This window comes from Hemicordylus capensis, chromosome 6, assembly GCF_027244095.1.
Source record: "Hemicordylus capensis ecotype Gifberg chromosome 6, rHemCap1.1.pri, whole genome shotgun sequence".
Taxonomy (NCBI): Eukaryota; Metazoa; Chordata; class Lepidosauria; order Squamata; family Cordylidae; genus Hemicordylus; species Hemicordylus capensis.
The window spans coordinates 165,533,166-165,556,046 of NC_069662.1; the positions used below are offsets into that span (position 1 = coordinate 165,533,166).

Consider the following 22,881-nt stretch of genomic DNA (forward strand, 5'->3'; position numbering starts at 1 on the left):
CTTGGCTCTCCAGAGGCCATTGTGGCTGGGGATCATGGGAGTTGTCCAACAGCATCTGAACAGCCAAGTTTGAGCACCAGGTCACTGTAGTCTGTTTTGAGCTAGAGAAAACCATTGTTTGACTCTGTATATAAGGCAACTTCCTATGTTCCTGAATTGCTACACGCTGCTCTTCCATGCAAATTGTTTGGTGCAGGTAAGGAACTAGGATATCAAGGAGAAAGGGGTTTTAAACCAGCCTTTCCCTTGACAAGTCTACAGGTCTATATGTATGCATTTATTTTATTTATTTAAAATATTTATACCCCACCCCACCAGTGCACTAGTGCTCGGGGCTGCTCACAACAATAAGACAGATGCAAGATAATAAAAGTAATAAAATTAACTAAATTAAACAAAAAAGTTCATTAAAAACCACAATCATCATTAGGTTCAAATTAAAGGTTATTTTAAACCTTTTAAAAGCCGATATATGGGGCTTTTGCTTTTTATTTCCTGGGGTGCAAGGAAAAGCATCCAGTAATGAGTCCCCCACCTGTGAGCTGAAGTGAGCCACATGTTGAGTATCTCTGTGTAAAGCAGGCCTGAATTAGCAGGAGAAGAGGAATGCAAGAGTGCTTCCAAAACTCAAGCGTTCTGCTTTTTAAGAATTACATGGGGCGAAAATTCAATAGGTATAGCTTCCCCAGCCTGTGTTTGGATGGGCAATACTGGGGAAGCTGTGCCGAGCGGATTACTGCTTGTCATGCCGCTGTCACGGGCACAGAGCCTCTTTTTATTTATTTATTTATTTATTAAGTCTAATGAGCAACTCTGGCAGAAGATGAACAATATTCTTAAAATCCTATTTGGCATATAGGCAGCCAAAGGCTGTGATCAAAATAAATGTGCACATGTTAACTTGTGTGTGTTCCCATTCGTCGGGATCCTGTGCCTTTAAGGCCTCCATGGCAGACAGAAATCCAGCAGATGAAGCTGAAAAAAGTACATCTGTGGAATTTCTGTAAATATACAGGGTTTTGTTTTTTGTTTTTGTTTTTTTAAAAACCTATAATAGAGGAAAATGTACATCTCTTGAATTTTTGCATGCCTCATGCAACTTTTTTTTAAAAAAACCAGGCGCCCCCGCCGGGGCGGGGGTTTGCAACCCTTTTTCTCGGATACTTGGTTCAGTCTGCCCTCCCTCCCGGCATGTAATGCAATGGTATCTCCCCAGGCCTGCGGAAGTTGCTGCCGGAAGTTAGGTGTTGCAGCTTGCACGTGAATCTGGCAGTGGCGGGGTCTTCTTCTTTGCTGGGCGCCTGCTTTGCCACTCTGGTCTGGTGGCGGGGAAGCGCTGCTGCTGCTGGACGCCCGCCGCCGCATCTAGATGCATCTGCATCTAGCCGCTGGATGCAGAAGAAGGTACAAGGAGGCGTGCGGGGCTAGGCATCCAGGGGCCTCCCTTGGTGATACTGCTGGCAAGCGCAGGGCAGCCTGGCAGGCACTTTGCCAACATAGGAAGCTGCCATATACTGAGTCAGACCCTTGGTCCATCGGGCTCAGTCTTGTCTACACAGACTGGCAGCGGCTTCTCCAAAGTTGCAGGCAGGAATCTCTCTCAGCCCTATCTTGGAGATGCTGCCAGGGAGGGAACTGGGAACCTTCTGCTCTTCCCAGAGTGGCTTCATCCCCTTAGGGGAATCTCTTATGGTGCTCACACATCAAGCTTCCCGTTCATATGCAACTAGGGTATAGGAATAAGTGGACTGTTTTTCACAATGGAGGGAAGTAAGAAGTGGGGTCCGCCCCCCACCCCCAGCAGGGGTCAGTACTGGGACCCGTGCTCTTTAACTTGTCCATAAATGATCTAGAAATTAGGGTAACCACTGAAGTGGCCACATTTGCAGATGAGACTAATCTATTTAGGGTAGTGAAAACCAAAGCAAATTGTGAGGAGCTCCAAAAGGACTTCTCCAAACTGGGTGAGTGGGTGACAAAACAGCGAATGCGGTTCAGTGTAAGCAAGTGTAAAGCGATGCATATTGGGGCAGAAAAACCCAACTTCACATATACACTGATGGGGTCTGAACTGTCAGTGACTGACCAGGAGAGAAATCTTGGAGTCATAGTGGACAGCTCATTGAAAGTGTCGATTCAGTGTGCAGCAGCTGTAGAAATGACAAATTCCTTGCTAGGGGTAATTAGGAAGAGGATTGAAGATAAAAATGTACTATCAATCAAATATATTATTAGGCTCAATAGACCAGTAATTATAGCACATATAGGTGAGAGATTGGCTTGGCTTGAGCATGGCTGTTGAATTTTAAAAGAGCAGCATAACCTCTGAGCTATAGTTTCAACTCTCTGAAAAAGGTCAGAGTCCTTTTTTCTACATCTGTATGTTTCATTTTGCACAGCAGTTGAAGTTCCATGGTTCTGATCAAGCTCATCATATAACGGAAGGTCTAAGTTTATAACTTCTAGATCAACTCTCAACTTTCAGTTGTTCCATCAATAGTATCAAACTAGGTGTGTTAAGGAAGTATATAGCCCACCACAAAAGTGATATTCATCTACATTAACAGATGTTCTTTATTCAGGTACAGAATCTGAAAACCCACAATTGACATATACATATCAGGTGATATGAAAAGTCAAAGAATAAGGGAAAGGTTAAGGAATAAGGGCCCTCAAGTCGATTTCGAGTCCTGGCTCCCACAGCGCCCTTTGGTTTTCTTTGGTAGAATACAGGAGGGGTTTACCATTGCCTCCTCCCGCGCAGTATGAGACGATGCCTTTCAGCAACTTCCTATATCACTGCTGCCTGATATAGTACCATGGGGGATTCGAACCGGCAACCTTCTGCTTGTTAGTCAAGCATTATTTTCCCGTTGCGCCACTTAAGTTGACCGTATATAAGAGTTCTAGTCGATTAATATTCCTATAAACAAGTAACGGTCAAGGGTAACATGTTCTAAAGGTTTCATTGTGGGAAACAGGATATAAGAATCCTTGAGCAAGATTGTGAGGTGTGGCCAGTTCTTCAGAGGAAGCTAATTCTTCAAGGCCTGGTCACTCAGCTAGCTGAAAGGATTGTATTTGTCTTGACCGGTGGTAAGCATAATGAAGTACTTCTCTATTGTTAATTGAATATTTGTGTCCAGATGTTTTTCTGTGGGTCAACAAGACAAGTAGTTCTGCGAGGCCTATCTATCAATTCACTGCCCTGCTGATGAGGACAATGGCCATGTCCTGGTAAAGGATAGTGAATGTTTCCTAAAGGTAACACAAATTTCTAACAAATCCCTGGCAGCTTCTCTAGGGAGAACTGGGAGAGACTTCTGCCTGAAACACTGCCAGTCAGTGTAGACCAGGGATTCTCAACATTGGGTCCCCAGATGGTATTGGACTTCAACTCCCATAATCCCCAGCCCCAAGTCCAATAACATCTGGAGACCCAACATTGAGAGTCCCTGGTGTAGACAATACTAAGTTGGATGGACCAAGGGTCTGACATGGCATAAGGCAGCTCCCTATGTTCCTAATGAGAAAAATAGTCCAAACACATCTTAGAATTGTAACCGATGTATAGATGGCATTTGCCCTGATTGTTTGTTTTTGTTTTTCTAGATCCACATGTCTGAAGCTTGGAGTCTGAACTTCCTTTGACCACTGGGTTTCATCTTTGAACATTCAGAGTGCTCTCTTTTCTCCGGGATGTTTGGTTCCTCCCGAGGTGGTGTGCGGGGCGGGCAGGACCAGTTCAACTGGGAAGATGTGAAGACGGATAAGCAAAGGGAGAACTACCTGGGTACGGAGATTCCTCTTCTCATTTTGACTGGTTAATGTTCCTTAACTTCTGCAGTGTGCTTGAAGCTCTGCATGTTCCTTGCCTAAACGTTCCTTGCGTTGACCCTCGCTAAGTGTAAGCCGATGAGTCTCTGGTTCAAATTCCACCCCGCCATGAATTCACCAGGTGGCCTTAGGACAATGTAGTCTCTCTCTCTGCCTCAGCACTCCCTTGCTCTACAATATGCAGGTAATAATATTGTCTGCTCCAACTGGTGCAGTAGCAAGCAACTGGTCTGGTAGCAAGCATGACTTGTCCCCATAGCTAAGCAGAGTCTGCCCTGGTTGCATATGAATGGGAGACTAGAAGTGTGAGCACTGAAAGATATACCCCTCAGGGGATGGAGCCGCTCTGGGAAGAGCAGAAGGTTTCAAGTTCCCTCTCTGGCTTCTCCAAGATAGGGCTGAGAGAGACTCCTGCCTGCAACCTTGGAAAAGCCGCTGCCAGTCTGTGAAGACAATACTGAGCTAGATAGACCAATGGTCTGACTCAGTATATGGCAGTTTCCTATGTTCCTATGGTGGTGATTCCCCCAGGTCTCCAGGAAAGGCTCATTTCCAGTCCTATTGGCAGGGTCTTTTAACTGGAGACAGGAACACAGGAAGCTGCCTTATACGGAATCAGACCCTTTGTTCATCTAGCTCAGCATTGTCTGCACAGACTGGCAGCAGCGTCTCCAAGGTTGCAGGCAGGAGTCTCTCTTAGCCCTATCTGGAGATGCTGATTACCTGATGTGCCTTGTAATCCCCCATCCCCGAGTTACAGTACTACCTGCATATACTTCATAACCTTGTGGGTTTCCAAATCCTTGTGCGTAAATCTTTGTAGATATAGGATGTACAAACAACCACTTTGTAATATAATTGTGCTTTGGCAACATACTGTATGCTTGGGTAGTTTGTTGGTTCAATAAAAAATCTTGTCCTATCTGGAGATGCTTCTAGGGATGGAAGTCGGAACCTTCTGCAGGCAAAGCAGATGCTCTAGGGAATGTACTAAAGTGAATGACAGGGAATGCCCACTGGAAAGCCCTGATTCCTTCCAGATGACCATGGAATGCTTTGAATTTCTGAATGGCCAACAGCCATCAGCCTGGGTGGCTTTAAGAAGGTCTTAGATAAATTCACAGAGGACAAGTCTATCAAAGCATCTACTAGTCTGGTGGCTATTGGCTACCTAGGAACATAGGAAACTGCCATATACTGAGTCAGACCATTGGTCTATCTAGCTCAGTATTGTCTTCACAGACTGGCAGCGGCTTCTCCAAGGTTGCAGGCAGGACTCTCTCTCAGCCCTCTCTTGGAGATGCTGCCAGGGAGGGAACTTGAAACCTTCTGCTCTTCCCAGAGCGGCTTCATCCCCTGAGGGGAATATCTTGCAGTGCTCACACATCAAGTCTCCCATTCAGATGCAACCAGGGCAGACCCTGCTTAGCTATGGGGACAAGTCATGCTTGCTACCACAAGACCAGCTCTCCTCCCTCCAGCCTCAGAAGCAAGATACCTCTCAATACCAGTTGCAGGAGAGAGAGGGCAGGCACATACCTTCTGCCTGTGGCCTCCCCAAAGGCATCTGTTGAGCCAGTGTGTGAAACAGGATGCTGGACTAGATGGGCCTTGGGCCTGATCTACCAGGGCTGTTCTTATGAATATACCTCTTTCACATTCACTTAGCAAAGGGGATAATTCATGCTACTGGAAGACTAGCTCTCCTCCTATTGTGGGGCTTTCTCAGTGCAAAGCATGTAGTCTGTCACGGAGTCCTCTTATCTTGCTTGTCGTTCCTTGGCATCCACACTTCCTGCTTCTGCTCTTATGGGTGGTTTTTCCTTTTACCTTCCACACGCAGGGAACTCTTTGATGGCACCAGTAGGCCGTTGGCAGAAGGGCAAAGATCTCACGTGGTATGCCAAGCAGAAGAAAGGAGACGCACCTCTCTCCCGGGAGGACGAGCTGGCTGCTGTCCGGCGGGCTGAACAGGAAGCAATGATGGCAGCCTTGTAAGTTAGACCAACCTTCTGGCTATGGTTGGTATCCGTGTAGGGATGGCATGTCTGTGTGAGCAACTGGGCCGAGGGCCGTTCTTCAACGTAATTGGGTAGCAAGCCCAAGAGCCCCAAGCACTGAGGCTGAGAAATGTTCTTGACTAAAGGTGGGTGGGTGGGAGAGGAATCCTCCAATCCATAGCTGGTGAAGCAGACCTCTGCCAGACATTACTCTCCTCTGCTGCTGTTTCTTTATAGGGGTTACAAGAATGTGAAGAAGCAGCCGACAGGACTCAGCAAAGAGGTATATTGTTTTCCATTTTCTGATTTGTGTTTATTTAATTCTGTAGTCCAGGAGTTTTCAAACCGAAGTCCCAAGATGTTGTTGGACAACAGCTCCTATCATCTCCAACCGCAGTGGCCACAATCCTGGGTCCCCAGATGTTGTTGGCCTTTGGTCATTGTGGCTGGGGATGGTGGAAACTGTAGTCCAACAACATCTGGGGCCCAAGTTTGAGAAGCCCTGTTGTCGCCCATCAAAGCTCACGGTGGGAGCTTCTCTCTTCAAAGGAGGGCTGTACTTTCCATTGAAATAATCTGACTTTAAACTGTGCAATTGATTGATGGGTTGCATTTAAATACATGAGCGTAGTCCTACACATATATAAATATATGAGCATATTCCTGTCCCTTTTGGGGGATGGTCAAGGATTGTCATCTTTTTCTCATGTGTTGAGATAATATTTACAATTTGATAAACAAAAGTTATTTGAATGCTTTTTGGAAGGGAAGTTTGATATTTCCTCTTCATCCATTTGGGAACTGGGAACAGAATTTATATTCCTTATGATGTCAGCATACTGTAGCTAAAATGGCTTCAGACGATGAACAGGTTCAAGGTCTTACCTAAATTTTAAAAGGCCATGATTTTTTAAAAAAATCCCCTGGGACATAGATTACCACTGTACACCATCCGCTAAGCCTGTGGTTTTGATTGCTAGAAGCAAAATCATAGGCCCTGATCCAGCAAAAGCCAGTCACGCATGCATCTTGTTGAAACTGCTGGGACGATTTTGTCATTTATAAACTTCAGCACTGTTTGTTTCAATAGAATTTAAATATGTATAACTTTGCCTAGATCACGGCCACAGTGTTTACCTTGAAATAGCTGCTACCTTTAGATACAAACTGGGAAATATCCTTCTCTTAATTTTTTAAAAATCATGTTTGGATCAGGATGCAGGACCTCTGCCTTATCTGTCTCAGCTCCATCGGTTAATCCAGGGGCATATTTTAATCCGTACTTAGAGCTTTGATTTCCCTACCAATTGCAGTGATTGAGGCTTGTGGCTCCAACCTCTACCAGGTTTAGCCAATTAATCTGTTAGATTTGATAGAGGCAAAGGCTTTAAATTGATTTGTCTGCCTTCTGCAGCAGACTTCTTTTTCTAAGAAATGTATCTATATTTAATGCAAGTACCCTGTTTCCCCGAAAGTAAGACCTACCCCGAAAGTAAGACCTAGTAGTAATTTCTGATGTACCGCTAATTGCCCTAGTGCATTTTGGGGGGCTAAAATTAATATGAGACACTGTCTTATTTTCGGGGAAACACGGTATGTACAAAAACTGCAAGAAGGCGTCTTCTTAGAAGAGTTATCTCCTCTGTATGAGAAGGGGATTCCCTCTTTGAAGATGGTGCCTGATTTAACTATGTGCACATATCGTAAAAAAGCAAACTGTTCTTCTTCCTCTTCTTCAGAACTATTGTGTTTACTCATTTACAATGGATGCGATTAATGAAAATTTAAGTCAGTCGGTCAGGTGGCTGTCCTAATTAAGACATAGCTACTTAATAACAGATAAAGTACGCCAAGTTAATAAGTACATGTCAGCCCAATGAAGTAGAGTATGTCAGGCCAGTGAAGTTGTGTGCATGCAAGCACGCAAATAGCACAAACACAAAATTGCACAACTGATGTTACACAGGAGTTATGCTACACCTTTGAAAATAAAGGGTTTACTCTCATGTAACGACAGTTGGGCAATGTGTGCATTTGTGTTTGTGGGGTATGTAAACCACTGGAAGGGATGATCAGTCATTTCCCTTTCTCTTCCAAGGTAGTGTAACTCCTGACATTAAACACCAGCTTTGGATCTCTGCCAGTTCTGGCCAGTTAAGAGCTGGAGTGAGGGGTGTCCTTGTGTCTCCCTGATAGTCCCTTTCTATAGGAGATTAGCTGGGCTCTATTAGATGTGTCCAAATCTCACCCACAATCTAGTCTCTTTCAGTCACTGGCTTCTGTATCGGTCTGTGATAGGTTATACATAACACTACTCCTTCCATGTCATTTTGAGGATTATATGGAGTGATGCAGTAACTTTAGGGTCCTTCACAATCCCAGGCACTTAAGTCTCCAATTTCTGTCTGCAATTCTTTGCAAGGATCTTGCCGAGGTCTGCAAACGCGATGGAGCAGAACATGACGAGAAGAACGTGGACCGAGTGCTGGGTTTGGGGAGTTCGAGGTACATCGTGTAGCTCTCCAAGTAACTTCTAATGCTCCTCTTAAAGTGGGAGGTGGGACTTCCTGTGGAGACACAGGAAGTTACTTAGGGAGGTGCTGGACACTCACCCATCCTTTTATTTGTGTTTTGTCTTAATTGCCTCAGGAGACAGGTGGCTAACGCTGTCTGCTCCAGAGGTAGGCAGCCTCGATTTCCCAGATGATGGGAGTTGTAGTTCATCAGCAGCCTTAGTCTATTGTAACCCCTGTCCATGCTTCTCTCTACTTGTGCCTATGAGTGATAATTAACTTGTATTGTCCGGTGGGTGCCGAGGGGTAGGGATGTGCATGAACTGGTTCAGTGGTCCTTTTACAGACTGCCGAACCAATTTGGAGGTCCACCGTTCGGACAGTTGGGCAGCTGTGGGGGGTTATGCAGCAGCCCCGTGCCAGTGGTTTTGACGACAGCGCCAGTGGGGGAAACACACAGGGGGGGAGGGATGGGCACCCTCCCTGCTCCTTAAAGGTAACCTCTCCCCCCCTGCCCTGCCACTGAACTGTCCAAATGCCGATTCATGCACATCTGTACCGAAGAGATCCGTGGATACTTTGTTGTGCACGTTATTTTTTTGTTTGCAAGAAATTTTGGTGCTCTAGGTGTGTCTGATTTATTATTTATTCATTTATTTGACATATATACGGCCCACTACCAAAGTCTCTAGGCAGTTACAATAATGAAACAAACTGAAAAGATTAACACAGTTAAAACACTCTTAAAATTTAAAGTTAAAACAATCAATAAAATTAAACTAGAACTTCAATTAAAAAGCTTGGCTAAAGAAATGTGTCTTCGGTTGTTTCCTAAAAGCCATCAGGGGTGGACCAGCTCTAATTTCATCAGGAAGTGCTTTCCACAGCCCTGGGGCAACTACAGAGAAGGTTTGCCTTTGAGTCGCCACCAAACAAGCTGGTGGCACCCTCAGACAAACCTCCCATGATGATCTTAATAAGCAGCAGGGTTCATAATGAAGAAGACATTCTCTTAAATACCTTGGGCCCAAGTTGCTAAAGGCTTTCTAGGTAATAACCAGCACTTTGTATTTTCTCCAGACACTTATTGTTAGCCAGTGTAGTTATTTGAAAACAGGAGTGATATGGTTTCTTTGGGACAACCCGGAAACCAACCTGGCAGCAGCATTCTGGGCAACGTACAAAGGCAGCCCCACATAGATTGTATTGCAGTAGTCAAGCCTGGAGGTAACCAGCATGTGCACCATGTGCTTCTGTCGGAGTTGAGTCCTCCTCCACTTGCGCTCTAGTCGTCTACCTCACCGCTTCTGCTCCTGCAGTTCTTCCATATGCCATGGAGCTAACTTAGAAGCAGGCCAGAGAAGACGCTCAGGAGCAATCATGTCTACTGCACGGGTAAACTCAGGACTCCATTTTTCCACCAGGGCATCAACAGAGTTACCGGCAAAGCCAACTTTAAAAGGTTTCTTGGAATCCTGTTGGATCCAATAGTCTCCTTGGGTGGACCATCATAATAGGCCCTTCACCCCTGCAGAGGTGACTAGCAGCAGCAAGTTGAACCTTCACCAGGTGGTGGTCTGTCCATGACAATGGGGAAATTGTAGGAGCCCCCACCCATGAACACCTCCCTGGTAAGAGCAAAAAACCAAATCGAGTGTGACCCACATCATGTGTCGGTTCTGAGACAGCTTGGGAAAGGCCCATAATTTTCATGGCTGCTATAAACACCCGAGCTGCACCTGACAAAGTGGACTTTGAAGTCATCCACCACCATAAGCCTGCCTGGGTGTCTCCAATGCCAACTCCACAACCAAATCGGACAGCTCAGTTAGGAATTCTGTTGGGCAGCGGGGTGATCAGTGCACCAACAGAAGTCCCAATCTATCCCTGGTCCCAAGGCTCAAGTACACACACACACACACACACACACACACACACACACACACACACACACACACAACATAGGCAGGTGCTCCGACAAGGATCCTGGAAAGGCAGATGTTCTTATAGACTACAGCCACTCCACCTCCCCGCCCATGTCCTGTCATCTGCTCCACAACAGAGTATCCCGTGGGGAGAAGCTGGGACCAAACTGGCCCACTAGGATCTCCCAACCAAGTCTCTGTAATGCATACCAGATCAGCCCCCTCTTCCACAATCAAGTCATGGATACTTTCTGATTTATTTTGAACTGGCATTGCAAAGGAGCGAGGTGAGGCTCTGTGGGTAGTTGGCACTGTTCCCCAAGGTTGCAGCCATTGGACCCTTACTTTGGTTCCTCTAAACAGGATTATATCCCCCTCCGTTTCCCCCCATTTTTGCTTAGATTTAAAATTCTTCTCATTGGCTTGGTCTGGTTTAGATTCCATTTCCCCGCCAAAGCACAGAGACCTGTTTGCTGATCGCCTCTGCTTCCTCTCTAACTCAGGGGTGGTCAAACTTGTGCCTCCGGCTGTTGTTGGACTACAACACCCATCATCCCAGCCACAAGGAGTTGTAGTTCAGCAGCTGGAGGGCCATGTTTGACCACCCCTGCTCTAACTCTTTTTTTCAGAAGTGGTGGTGGGAGCAGGGTGATGTTTTCCAAAGAAGACAAAGAGGCTGCCAAACTGGGCCTTTCAGTCTTTACGGTAAGTTCTATCCCTTCCTCATCCCATCTCATAAGAACATAAGAACAACCCTGCTGGATCAGGCCCAAGGCCCATCTAGTCCAGCATCCTGTTTCGCACGGTGGCCCACCAGATGCCTCTGAGAAGCCCACAGGCTGGAGTTGAGGGCATGCCCTCTCTCCTGCTGTTACTCCCCTGCAACTGGTACTCAGAGGCATCCTGCCTCTGAGGCTGTAGGTCTCCCTCTGACTAGTAGCCGTTGATAGGCCTCTCCTCCATAAAGTTATCCAACCCCCTCTTAAAGCTATCCAGATTGTTGGCTGTCACCACATCTCGTGGCAGATAATTCCACAAGTTGATTATCTCAGGTCATGGAAATGAGACACCTCAGGGGCATTTGTTTGTTTATTATATTTGTATACTACCCCAAACCTATGTCTCTGGGTCATTTACATCAACATAAAACAAATTAAAACAAAAATTAAAACATTAAAACAATTTAAAACCGCAGTTCTAGTTAAAAGGCTTGGGTGAATAAATGCATCTTTAAAGACTTTTTAAAAGCTGTCAGAGATGGGGAGGTTCTTATTTTGACAGGGAGCACATTCTAGAGCCTCAGGGTCCCACAGAGAAGGCTCATCCCTGAGTAGCCACCAGACAAACTGGTGGCAATTGCAGACCGACCTCGCGATGATCCTGATGGGCAGTGAGGCTCATAGTGAAGAAGATGTCACTGGCCAGCATCTAGACCAGAGCTGCTCAACTTCAGCCCTCCTGCAGATGTTGGCCTACAATTCCCATAGTCGCTGGCTATTGGCCACTGTGACTGGGGATTATGGGACGTAGTTCAAAAACAGCTGGGGGTCCTAAATTGAGCGGCCCTGATCTAGACGAATGTCATGGCAGACAACTGTGTGTGTTTTGTTGCACAGGAGGGGCACTATTTTTAGCGATTCCCAAAGATGTGGGTTTTCTGGTGAATTTTGAATTGGAAAATTTCCCCATGCAAATTTCCCTCTTGTTGCATTACTTTTTTTTAAATTAAAAAAAACCCCTATTATACAAATTGTCCTGATGTCTTAAATAGATTGTGTTCTGATTTGGCATATTGCTTGGAAAAAGCACCTGCACTATATTAATTTCCTCTGCAGTGTATCTAAAGCTTTCCAAGTAGCCAAGTAGAAATTATAGAAATGGAAAATTTTCCACAGGGAAAAAAAAAAGGGGGGGAACTTTCTCCCCACCCTGTCCCAGCCACCATTTCTGGTGATTCCCTCTGTAGTGCCCTGTGCCACCCAAAAATATGTCCCTGAGGGTCAACCAATATTTGGGGACATATTTTCAGGAGGTGCAGAGGGAAGGCAGGATCGCTGAAAGTTGCACACACTCCTACACAATGGAAAATGCTGTTGTGTTGGCACAGTGGAAGCCCGAATGTTGGCCATGGAACACCTTCCCTTTCTTCATGTTTATTAGTGTTGTGTTTTTATAACAAGTATTAATTTTGCTCTTCTGGTGGGGTGGGGAAAGAATGACCAGTGCAATGTATGAGAACTGAAATAATCCAAAAACTTGCACCATGAAAACAGACACGTGTAGCACAAAATGAACAGAGAAAACTGCCATATACTGAGTCAGAACATTGGTCCATCTAGCTCAGTATTGGGCGTCTGCCCAGTCTGGCAGCAGCTACTCCAAGGTTGCAGGTAGGAGTCTCTCTCAGTCCCATCTGGAGATGCCAGGGAGAGAACTTGGAACCCTCTCCCTGCAAGCATGCAAATGCTCTTCCTAGAGCGCCCCCACCCTCCAGGGAAATATCTTACAGTGCTACCATGCAGTCTTCCACTCAAATGCAAACCAGGGTGCACCCTGCTTAGCAAAGGGGACAATTCGTGCTTGCCAGAACAAGACCAACTCTCCTCCCTCCCATCTCCCAATGCTGCTGTGCCTGTTGGGAGAATGTACTTGGCTAGGCTGGTGGTTTGCTAATAACCCAGGATGAAGGGCTGAAATTTCCTCAATGGGACTTAAAGGCCCAATTTGGACTGTTAGTTGTCAGGAGGGAGGGCTGTACCGCCACTTTCCACATGCCCTCCTTTCTCCTCTCACACACTCCCAAATCCCGCCCCTGCCTCCTGGTTGGCGGTAGAACCTGGTTGGCTTGCTGTGACGTCCAACAAACTGTGTTTGCCCCTAGATAACTATTCACACATTTTGTTCAATAGACATACAGATCCATATACATGTGCAATTATTCACGTTATGCTGAACGCACATACAGCAGAACACTTCACTCTGCACCATGCATTTGAGGGACCTGGACCCATTTTCATTCTGAACAGAAATGCACGTACAGTCATTCATAGAAAAGCATGTGCCTGTGTATGAACACACACATACGGTGTAATGTCTGCTTAAGGCTTTCGTTTTGACTCTGAGCCAAGCTTCAAAGCCTTGGCTCCCAGTTCTGCTTTGAAGGCAAAGGGTGGCCTTTTCAGACATGCAGAAGCAGGATCTCATCCTGGTCTGTTGAGTGTCCCGTAGCTACAGCCACTCAGCTCCTCTCAACTTTTTTCTTGATCATATTTGTACCCTGCGCTCCTCTCTTTGGACCTCCGAGTGGCTTAAATGTTTTTTCTCAGCTCTCTGCCATCCAGGCGTTGCTCAGCGTCAGACTCTGCGCCATCTGTCTCCCCACCTGCACCCCCTCAAATTTCAGCTGTGGAACTGTCCCATTTGCCTTCTCTGGACCAAGCTGGGGTCCAGTGCTGAGTGAGTCCACGGAACCCAGTCAAAAGTCTCTCCAGCCTGAGTTCTGAAACTCCTCTTGGAGTCAGTTTATACAGCAGAATCGGGTAGTAAGGTTCTTTCCTGGACTGTATCAATTTGGGTTGTGGGGTGGGGGTTGCACGCTTGAATTCTGCCCTGTGGAACAAACTAACGTCGCTATGTGTTGAAAAGGAGCATGCCTAGGAGAACCCGGGAGTGAGCCTTTCTCCTGGACATACTGGTCTTGTAAGTTTTTATGTATTGAGGAATATCGAAAGTGTCTGCAACTCGGGGAAATCCAGAAAAAGCTTGACCACTTGATTTGGCTGCTTTTGTGAGCCAGGCAGGAGGCTCTGTGGTTGGGAATATGCCACTGAGCAGGACCAGTTCAGACCAGGAGAGCTTGTGGCAGCAAGCATGAATTGTCCCCTTGGCTAAGTGGGGCCCACCCTGGTTTGCATTTGGATGGGAGACTACATGTGTGAGCACTGTTAGATATTCCCCTTTGGGGATGGGGCTGGTCTGGGAAGAGCATTTGCATGCAGAAGTTTCCAGGTTTGCTCTTTGGCATCTCCCGAGCGGGCTGAGATCGACGCCACTGTCTGCAGTCTTGGAGAAGCTGCTGCCAGTCTGTGTAGACAATACTGAGCTAGAGGGACCAAGGGTCTGACTCAGTGTATGGCAGCTTTCTATTAACTCCCTCCTTCTACTTTCCAAACTAGCATCTGTCTAGGGCAGGCCTGCTCAACCTAGGCCCCACAGCTGGTTTTGGACTACAACTCCCATAATCCCCAGCCACAGTGGCCAATGGCCAGGGATTATGGGAATTGTAGGCCAACCTCTGCAAGAGGGCCGAAGTTGAGCAGCCCTGGCTAGGGCATAGTGGGAAGGCGGGCGGTCAGGCAAGGGCAGGCTTTGCCCACATGTGTGTTGCCTTGCTCGTCTGCTGTCTTTCAATGCACAGGCGGCCCTGCCTTTGCAGGGGCTGTGGGCCCCCGGTGTGCATTTGAGATGCGCCTGCAGGCACCTTGCAAATGTGCTCATGAACGTGTGGCGTGGGGGCAGGCCTATTGGCATGAGGCTGTGACACGCCCCTCCCAGCCCCATGTGGGTTCATTGAATGTGTGGAGAAGAACCCCAAATCTCGGAAGGACTTGGGTCTAGTCTTTTATTTTATTCATCACATTTCTGTATCGCCTGATATAGGCATCTCTAGGCAGTGTAAAGAGTTGGGCAACGCAAGAAAAGTAAAAGCGGTCTTGAAACAGTGAAAATCCCCCCAAACAAATAAAGGCAATCTCTCAAGAGAAAAAACACAGTATGGTTCCTTGGTGTGTGGTTTTAATCTTGCCTCTGAATCCCTAGCATCATCGAGTGGCAAACAGTCCAGAGGTTTCAGCTGCTAAAAGACAACCGGACAAGGAAATGGAAGCGGAAGCAATGCCGTAAGACACACACACACACACACACACACACACACACACACACACACACACACACACCCGCAGTGCCTCTCTGGCTCTTGACTCTCGGGGCCAAGAAGAAGGGCCGTCTTCATTGCTGGGTACCGGGAACCGGAAAGAGCAGAGGCCGAGAAGGGGCTGGAAAGCAGAACAGATGACAAAAGGGAGGAGCCTAAAGGGACTGCTTATGTTTAGCTTTGGGGAAAGGGAGGTGACGGTGCTCACCAAGTCTAGGAGGAGGGATGGGTTTAAGGCAGGGCTGGGCAAACCTGGCCCTCCAGGTGGTATTGAACTACGACCCCCATCACCCCCAGCCCTAATATAGTGCTCCTGGGGGTGATGGGAGTTGTAGTTCAACAATATCTGGAGGGCCAAGTTTGCCCAGCCCTGGTTTAAGGTATACGGCAGGCAAGGGAGGGAACCAAGTTACATGAATCAGGACTTCCTACCGTATTTACCATATAGCCACCTAATGGTGCAGAGGGGAAATGACTTGATTAGCAAGCCAGAGGTTGCTGGTTCGAATCCCCGCTGGTAAGAACATAAGAACAGCCCTGCTGGGTCAGGCCCAAGAAGGCCCATCTAGTCCAGCATCCCATTTCGCACAGTGGCCCACCAGATGCCGCTGGAAGCCACAGGCAAGAGTTGAGGGCATGCCCTCTCTCCTGCTGTTACTCCCCTGCAACTTGTACCCAGAGGCACCCCGCCCCCGAGGCTGGAGGTGGCCTACAGCCTTCCAACTACCGTAGTAGCCATCAATGTTTCCCAGACTATGGGAAACATCTATATCAGGCAGCAGCGATAGAGGAAAGATGAGGCATCATCTCATACTGCGCAGGAGGAGGCAATGGTAAACCCCTCCTGTACTCTACCAGACAACTGCAGGGCTCTGTGATCACCAGGAGTCAACACCGACTCGACGGCACACTTTACCGTATTTAGCAGAATAGCAGGATTATACCTGTATTTATCCAAAAGAAAGAGGATTTGAATTCAAGATGAACCCCCTATATTTGATAGGAAAGAAATGGGGAAAACTTTGTCTTGGATTCAGGTTAATATAGTACTTGTAAGAGGACCTAGACAGTGAATGTCTGCCTGCCTTAAGGTGGTTATGGAGTACTAGTCTATACAGATCAGCTTGTAAAACGGATCCTAGACCAGAGTCTTCCACTGTTGTGTCCCCAGATGATATTAGACATATCAACTCCCTTTACAGTGGCCTCTGGCCATTGTGGCAGGGGGTGATGGGAGTTGCAGTCCAACATCATCTGGGGACCCACAGTTGGAGACCTCTTTCCTAGACTAGACCACATCAGCCTGCAAGTGGAGGAATCAGACGATTATTATTGCCATATTTTTATACCGCCTGATATGTACATCTCTAGGCGGTGCACAAAATTTAACACAATAGAGAACAGAGTAAAAGCAGTTAAAATTTCACTAAATACAGTAAAAATAAATTAAACTGTTTACAATTAATTTCATTTAAAAGCCTGAGAAAACAGGTGCGTCTTGAGGTTCTTCCTAAAAGCAAACAGAGAGAGAGATGTTCTTATTTCAAGAGGGAGCCTATTCCAGAGCCCTGGGGCAGCCACAGAGAAGGCCCAGTCCTGAGACGCCACCAGACGAGCTGGTGGCAGCCATAACTGGGCCTCTCCAGAAGATCGTAGTAGTAGGCGACAGGGTTCATGACAAAGAAAGCGCTCTCTTAAGTACCCAGGGCCCAAGCCATTAAAGGCTTTATAGGTAATAACCAGTGCTTTGTATTTCGTTCGGAAACATAGCAGCAGCCAGTGCAGTTCTTTTACAATCGATGTGTTTTAGCCCCTTCGGGTTGCCCCATATACTGTTCTGGCTGCTGTATTCTGTACCCATTGTAGCTTCCGGACAACTTACAAAGGCATCCCCATGTAGAGTGCATAGTAGTCAAGCCTGGAGGTTACCTGCATATGCACCTCTGTTTTAAGTCATTTAAGTCTTAGTTGAAGACTTTGACTCTGAGCTTGTCTACATAAAAAGTTTATCTGACTGTTGAGGATGCTTTTGGATATAAGAGATCCTTCCTTGCAGGCAGAGTAGTGCGGTTGAGGGGTTCCTTTCATGCCCTTTGAACTCTGTCTAGAAATATAAAGTTTCTAGTCCATGATGTTATGGAGAAACACTTGGGATATTTGTATCTTGCGGCCACTAAAAAGCCTGTTGATGTGTGTTTAGGCTTTGGGGGCCAGTAGGGACATTCAGGCAGGTATGCAGGCCTCGCTTTACCAGAGTTTCATTTCTACCTGTTTCTTTGAAAGCACCCCCATGAAATTTACATGGATGCCTGAGGAGGAGGTCAGCTTTGAAGGCCTCTCCCTGGCACATTAGCTTCCCATAGACAAGGAGCTGTTGACATGGGATCAGTTCCACACAGGCATTCTGGAGTTGGCACAGACTCATGAGGACTGGACCCTAAACTTCTCTGCAGATTTGTACTGGGGCTTGAGTCTTCTTGGGGAAGGAAGAAGGTACTCCAGCTGTGTCTTGAGTGGGCCTCCAGAGAGGCGAGGGTAAGAGACTGCCTATTTCTCTTTCCCCACACAGGCCAGAGGTCAGCAAGAAATCCAAAAAGAAGGAGAAGAAGAAGAAAAAGCACAAGAAGGAAAAGAAAAAGGAGAAAGAGAAGCACCCGAAGAAGAGAACTGCCTCCTCTTCCACCTCATCTTCTCCGGATGACAGAGAAAGGTACTGCTGGGACCACATCTGTGGATCTTAATGGCGCTTACGTTTTGTGGTACCCGCCTGGAAGCTCCGCTTTGTTGCCTGGTTGAGGTGTTTATTCCGTCTAAGGATGTCTGTCATTCTCTTCCGTATCGGCTACCCGTGGAGAGGATCTCCAAGCCTGTGTAGAATGTGCTTCCCTCCTCACTAATGCTGCCACACTGGAAACGGGGCAGAATTTCTCCATCGGATGCCCGGTCGAGATGCTTCCATAGGCTGGATGACCTGTTCCTCTGTGGCAGAGCGTGTATGGGACCTGCTCCATAGGAGTGCCTCTTTTGAGCAGAGGCTCAGATTACAGGATCTCTCCTCCACCACCACCCAAAAATAAAAATAAAAGGGGGAGATTATGCAGTTCAGGTCTCTTCACATGCAGGCATCCAGCCACCTGCAGCACCCATGGGTATGAGTGTGGTGGGGTGTGGTGGTGGTTGTGGTGTACCTGCCCACTCTTAATGCCATGGGTGTAGGATTAGACAAGTGTCTCCACCAAGCTTGTGGCCTGTCCCTTAATTGGGGCAGTGGGCTGTTGCTTAGTTGGGAGGAAAGTGCACTCTGCACATGCTCCAAGGTTGAACTAGGGAGCTGCCCTATACCATGTCAGACCATTGGTCTATCCTGCTCAGGGCTGTCTACACCAGCAGTTACCAACCTTGGGTCCCCAGATGTGGTTGGATCACAACTCCCATCTTCCCCAGCCTCAGTGGCCAATCCAGCAACACCTGGGGCCCCAGATCTAGGATCCCCTGGTCTACCCTGATGGGCAGCCGTTCTCCAGGGCTTCGGAGAGAGGTCTTTTCCCAGCCCTGCCTGGAGGTGGCAGAGATTCAGCCCAAGAGCTTCTGCGTGCAAAGCAGGCTCTCTGCCATTGGAAATGTAGGAAGCTGCCTTCTACGGAGTCAAACCCTGGGTCCATCTAGTTTAGTATTGTCTGCTTTCCAGAGTTTGAGACAGAGACAGCTCTTTTCCTAGGCCTTGCTGGAGATGCCAGGGAGCAAACCTCTGCTTGCAAAGCACCTGACCCAGAGTCCTGCAGAGGACTCTGGGAATCCCAGAGGAGTCCCAGACTCCCCCAGAGCCCAGTGGGAATGTGTTGTCAGTCTCTACGGTGGCTGTGTCGGTTTGCTCAGTTAAAATTATGTTCTGCTGGCAGCCGAGCTGAGCTGATTGAAAAGCATCGGGTGCGGAGGTGATGGGAGAGTCTTATCCATGGTGGCCCGTTCAGCCAGGCAAGCCATCTGTTTGATGTTGCAGCTGCCATATAGTGAACCTGATTCTCCTAAGTTCATGTGTTCTGCGGTGGGGAGCGGGGTGCAATGAACCACCATCCGTTGGAAGATTTGCAAGCCCATTGAAGAGCTTCATTACATTCAGAGTAACCAAAAAAACCCCACAAAAAAAGACTATCCCTGGATTTATTTTTTTTAAACATAACTTCTGTACTGTAATACATTGCAGAGGCCTGAAATTACTGGAGATGAAGGTGTGTTGGGTTCTTTAGGTGCATTTTCAAATGTTCAGCACAGGAGTGTGCTGTGAGCAGCCCACAGATCTTCCATAGGTTTTGACTGTGCCCCTGCTAACTGGGCAAGGAGACACCTTTTAAAAGTGGCGATTCTCTTCTATTTAGCAGAGGGAGAGCAACTGGCCCTATCCAACCCCAGCACAGCATCCCTCCAGTGGCTGTTGCTGGTATCTGCCTTATGTTTCTTTTTAGATTGTGAGCCCTTTGGGGACAGGGGACCATCTTATTTATGTATTTATTTTTCTGTGTAAACCACTTTGAGAACTTTGGTTGAAGAGCAGTATATAAATATTCATAGTAGTAGTAGTAGTAGAATTTCTGGATCCAACTTGGAGGAACACACAGGGGATGATACTCAGAGGCCAGCTGTGTCTATGTGGAGTTCCTTCCTTCTAGGATGGAGGAAATGCTTGTAGATAGGGGTGTGCCTGAAGCGCGCGTCAAGCATTTTTAGGGAAATTAAAAAGGGGACTTTAAGAAAAAGGAGAACAGGTCCTTACCTGCTCTCCACCAACCCTTCTAGCTTCCTGCTGGGGCAGCACTGGTCCCAAAAGCCCCCTGCACTGTCAGCACACATATGGCGTCCACGCATGCGCGGGTGCCATTTGTGTGGTCTGCATAGTGTTGTGTGGTCATCCTTTTGCATGGTTGGCGGAAAGCAAGTAAGCACCTGCTTTCCTTTTTCTCAAAGTCCCCTTTTTAATTTCCCTAAAAGCGCTTGAACCGTGCTTTGGGCACATCCCTACTTGTAGAAAATGCCACATCTCCTATTGTTGGGGCTCAGTCTCCACAGAGAACAAGTTCAGTGGTGGAATAGCGTGTCTGCAAAGGTTACGGAATTTCTTGGCTTTGGAAACTTCCAAGCAAAGGGTGGTCAGGCATCATAGGAACATAGGAAGCTGCCATATCCTGAGTCAGACCATTGGTCCATCCAGCTCAGTATTGTCTACACAAACTGGCAGTGGCTTCTCCAAGGTTGCAGGCAGGAGTCTCTCTCTCAGCCCTATCTTGGAGATGCTGCCAGGGAGGGAACTTGGGACCTTCTGCTCTTCCCAGAGCGGCTCCATCTCCTAAGGGGAATATCTTAACTGTTCAACACGTTTAACTGCTCACACGTTGTCTCCCATTCATTTGTAACCAGGGCAGACCCTACTTAGCTAAGGGGACAAGTCATGTTTGTTACCACAAGACCAGCTCCCCTCTCCGTAGAGCAGCTCTCCTGGTTGCAAACTTGCACATCCTGAGGGCCAAAGGAGTTTGCCTACATCTGTTAGCACCTCATCTTTCCTAAAAAGCCGCCGGGTTGGAGGAGGAGAACTCCGGAAGCTGCCTGATACCAAGTCAGACCACTGGTCCATCTACTCCAGGGGTGTCAAACGGCGGCCCTCCAGCTCTTGTTGGCTAGTCATGATGGGAGTTGTAGGCCAACAATTTGACACCTCTGGTCTACCCTGACTGGCAGCGGCCCTCCACGACCTCAGGCTGGAGCCCTTCCTGGAGAGGCCGGGGATTGAGCCGGGGACCTTCTGTGCACCAAGCAGCAGCTCTTGCCACTGAGCTCCAGTTCTTCCCTAAGAACTGACTCTGATAAGGACTGTGGCATGCAAGGAGAGAGCTTTCGCCCTTTAACCCCTGCTCAAAAGCCACCCCTTCCGCCCCACCCCAGAACCTCCCGCCATGCTATTTACTTCTGATGGGTTTTGTTTTGTTTTGTTGTAATGGCTAGTTTGGCCCTGAGAATGTCAGCTCCTTTTAGCTGGCTGCAGTGTTTTCTAGCCCATTCGGGGTGAAGAAGCCGATATTGTTTTAAACATTTCATAGCAGAATGAACACAGCCATTGGTTAGTCTTTAACAGTATATAGGTGGTTGGTTTTTTTTTTTTTTAAATGTCTCTATCCTGCTCTTTCTCCGAGGTGCCCAGAGCGGTGTAGTGCACGTTTCTGTTTATCCCCACAACAACCCTGTGAGGTAGGCCAGGCCGAGAGAGAAGTGGGTGGCTCAGTTGCCCAGCTGAACGAAGTTTTGAAATTGAGCCTCCCCAGTCCTAGCTCCAACTACTGCACCCTGGCTGGCTGTGAGCACAGAACAGCAACAGCCTGTTCTGTCTTAGTGCAGGCTGCTGGACTCAGGGAGCTTCTCGGATGCCATGGCGGTAGCCTTTGAGAACAGTGCCTGCAGTGGCCTTGTAGTGCCCTGGACCTCTTCTGTGCTCTCCTGTCTTCCTTGTCCGATGACCTGACCTGACCTGCTTCCTCTGTGCTTGCAGGAAAAGGAGACCCCTCTCCCCTCCCGAGCGCCCTTCCTCCTCCTCCCAGCGGCCTGGAGCCAGCCATCGTGACAGCCTCTCATCACCACCCCGAGAGGGACAGAAAGCCCCCAGCAGGCGGTGCCACAGTCCGGCCTCTTCCAGCAGCCTCAAGGAAAGGACCCACTCTGGCCGGCCAGCGGCCAAAACCTCTTCTCCCAAGCCCCGAAGGAGGGGCCGGCGCAGTGGTAGTAGCCGCAGCCGGTCCCCGTCTCCCAGAGGCAAGGGCGCGGGGGGCCAGAGAAGGAGAAGAAGCCGGTCCCCTGCAGCCCACAGGACCAAGAAGAGGCACGACACAGACTCGGATGACTGAACCAGCCTTGGAACTGAGGAAGCCTTTCTTCAAAACAGACCCTCTCTTGGTGGTTCCTTGGATCTGTTTCTTGGCTGATGCACATTTCTATGGGGTCATTCACACAATCAGGAACTGTGTTCTACCTTGGTTTGGGAGCTCTGTGTACTCCCAGTTTTCGGTTGTGTGGAAGCAAGGTCGGAGGAGAACCTGGGTAGCTTTTCCTCCTACCTGGCATCCACACCATCACTGCAGCCCAGGTTTTCCTCTCACCTGGCTTCCACACAACCGAAAATTGGGAGCGCACACAGTTCCCAGACACAGTTTTTGATTATGTGAATGGCCTCTGTGTTTGGGAGAGGGGTTTAGGGTTTTGTGGGGTGGGGGGTTGTGCAGGAGGGGGACAGAATACAGCTTTTATCTGCCTCTGCCAGTTTGCTCTAATGTCAGGGAGGAGCATGGCAGAAAAAAACCACCCTCATTGACTTTAAATATGTAATATGTATCCCTTAGTGCCATATGGTGTGTGAGTGAGAGAGGATCGATCGATCACTCGATCAGAGTCATGATAGCTACATTTACCCCTTAAAAACCAGAAATGCATCCACTTATTTATGTTCTTTCTGTTATTGCTTACCAAGTTTATATTGCATTAACCAATATGAATATTAATTAAAACCACCACCAATACATTTCTGTATTCAGGAATACAATGAGGTGATAACCAGTGTTGAATCAACAGGTGTTCAAAAGGCTGGGAACAAGCTTTTGAGTTACAACAAAGCTCTCTTTTTTTCAGGCATT

The 22,881-nt window shown here is 47.7% G+C and overlaps 1 protein-coding gene across 1 annotated transcript; it reads left to right on the top strand.

The window, feature by feature from the left end:
* The first annotated feature begins 1,215 nt into the window (after positions 1–1,215).
* Positions 1,216–22,769, top strand: C6H1orf35 (chromosome 6 C1orf35 homolog). Its single transcript, XM_053265767.1, has 9 exons — positions 1,216–1,404; positions 3,613–3,793; positions 5,681–5,831; positions 6,075–6,120; positions 8,260–8,342; positions 10,905–10,980; positions 15,094–15,173; positions 17,778–17,918; positions 21,747–22,769. Exons 2-9 carry the CDS (start codon positions 3,700–3,702, stop codon positions 22,096–22,098), a joined length of 1,023 nt encoding a protein of 340 aa, XP_053121742.1. The 5' UTR covers positions 1,216–1,404; positions 3,613–3,699; the 3' UTR covers positions 22,099–22,769.
* The last annotated feature ends 112 nt before the right edge of the window (positions 22,770–22,881 follow it).

Coding starts and splice junctions, on each gene's coding strand:
- C6H1orf35 (XM_053265767.1), top strand. CDS start 3,700: ATGTTTGGTTCCTCCCGAGGTGGTGTGCGGGGCGGGCAGGACCAGTTC. Junction 3,794..5,680: donor GCAAAGGGAGAACTACCTGG/GTACGGAGATTC, acceptor TTCCACACGCAG/GGAACTCTTTGATGGCACCA. Junction 8,343..10,904: donor CTGGGTTTGGGGAGTTCGAG/GTACATCGTGTA, acceptor TCTTTTTTTCAG/AAGTGGTGGTGGGAGCAGGG.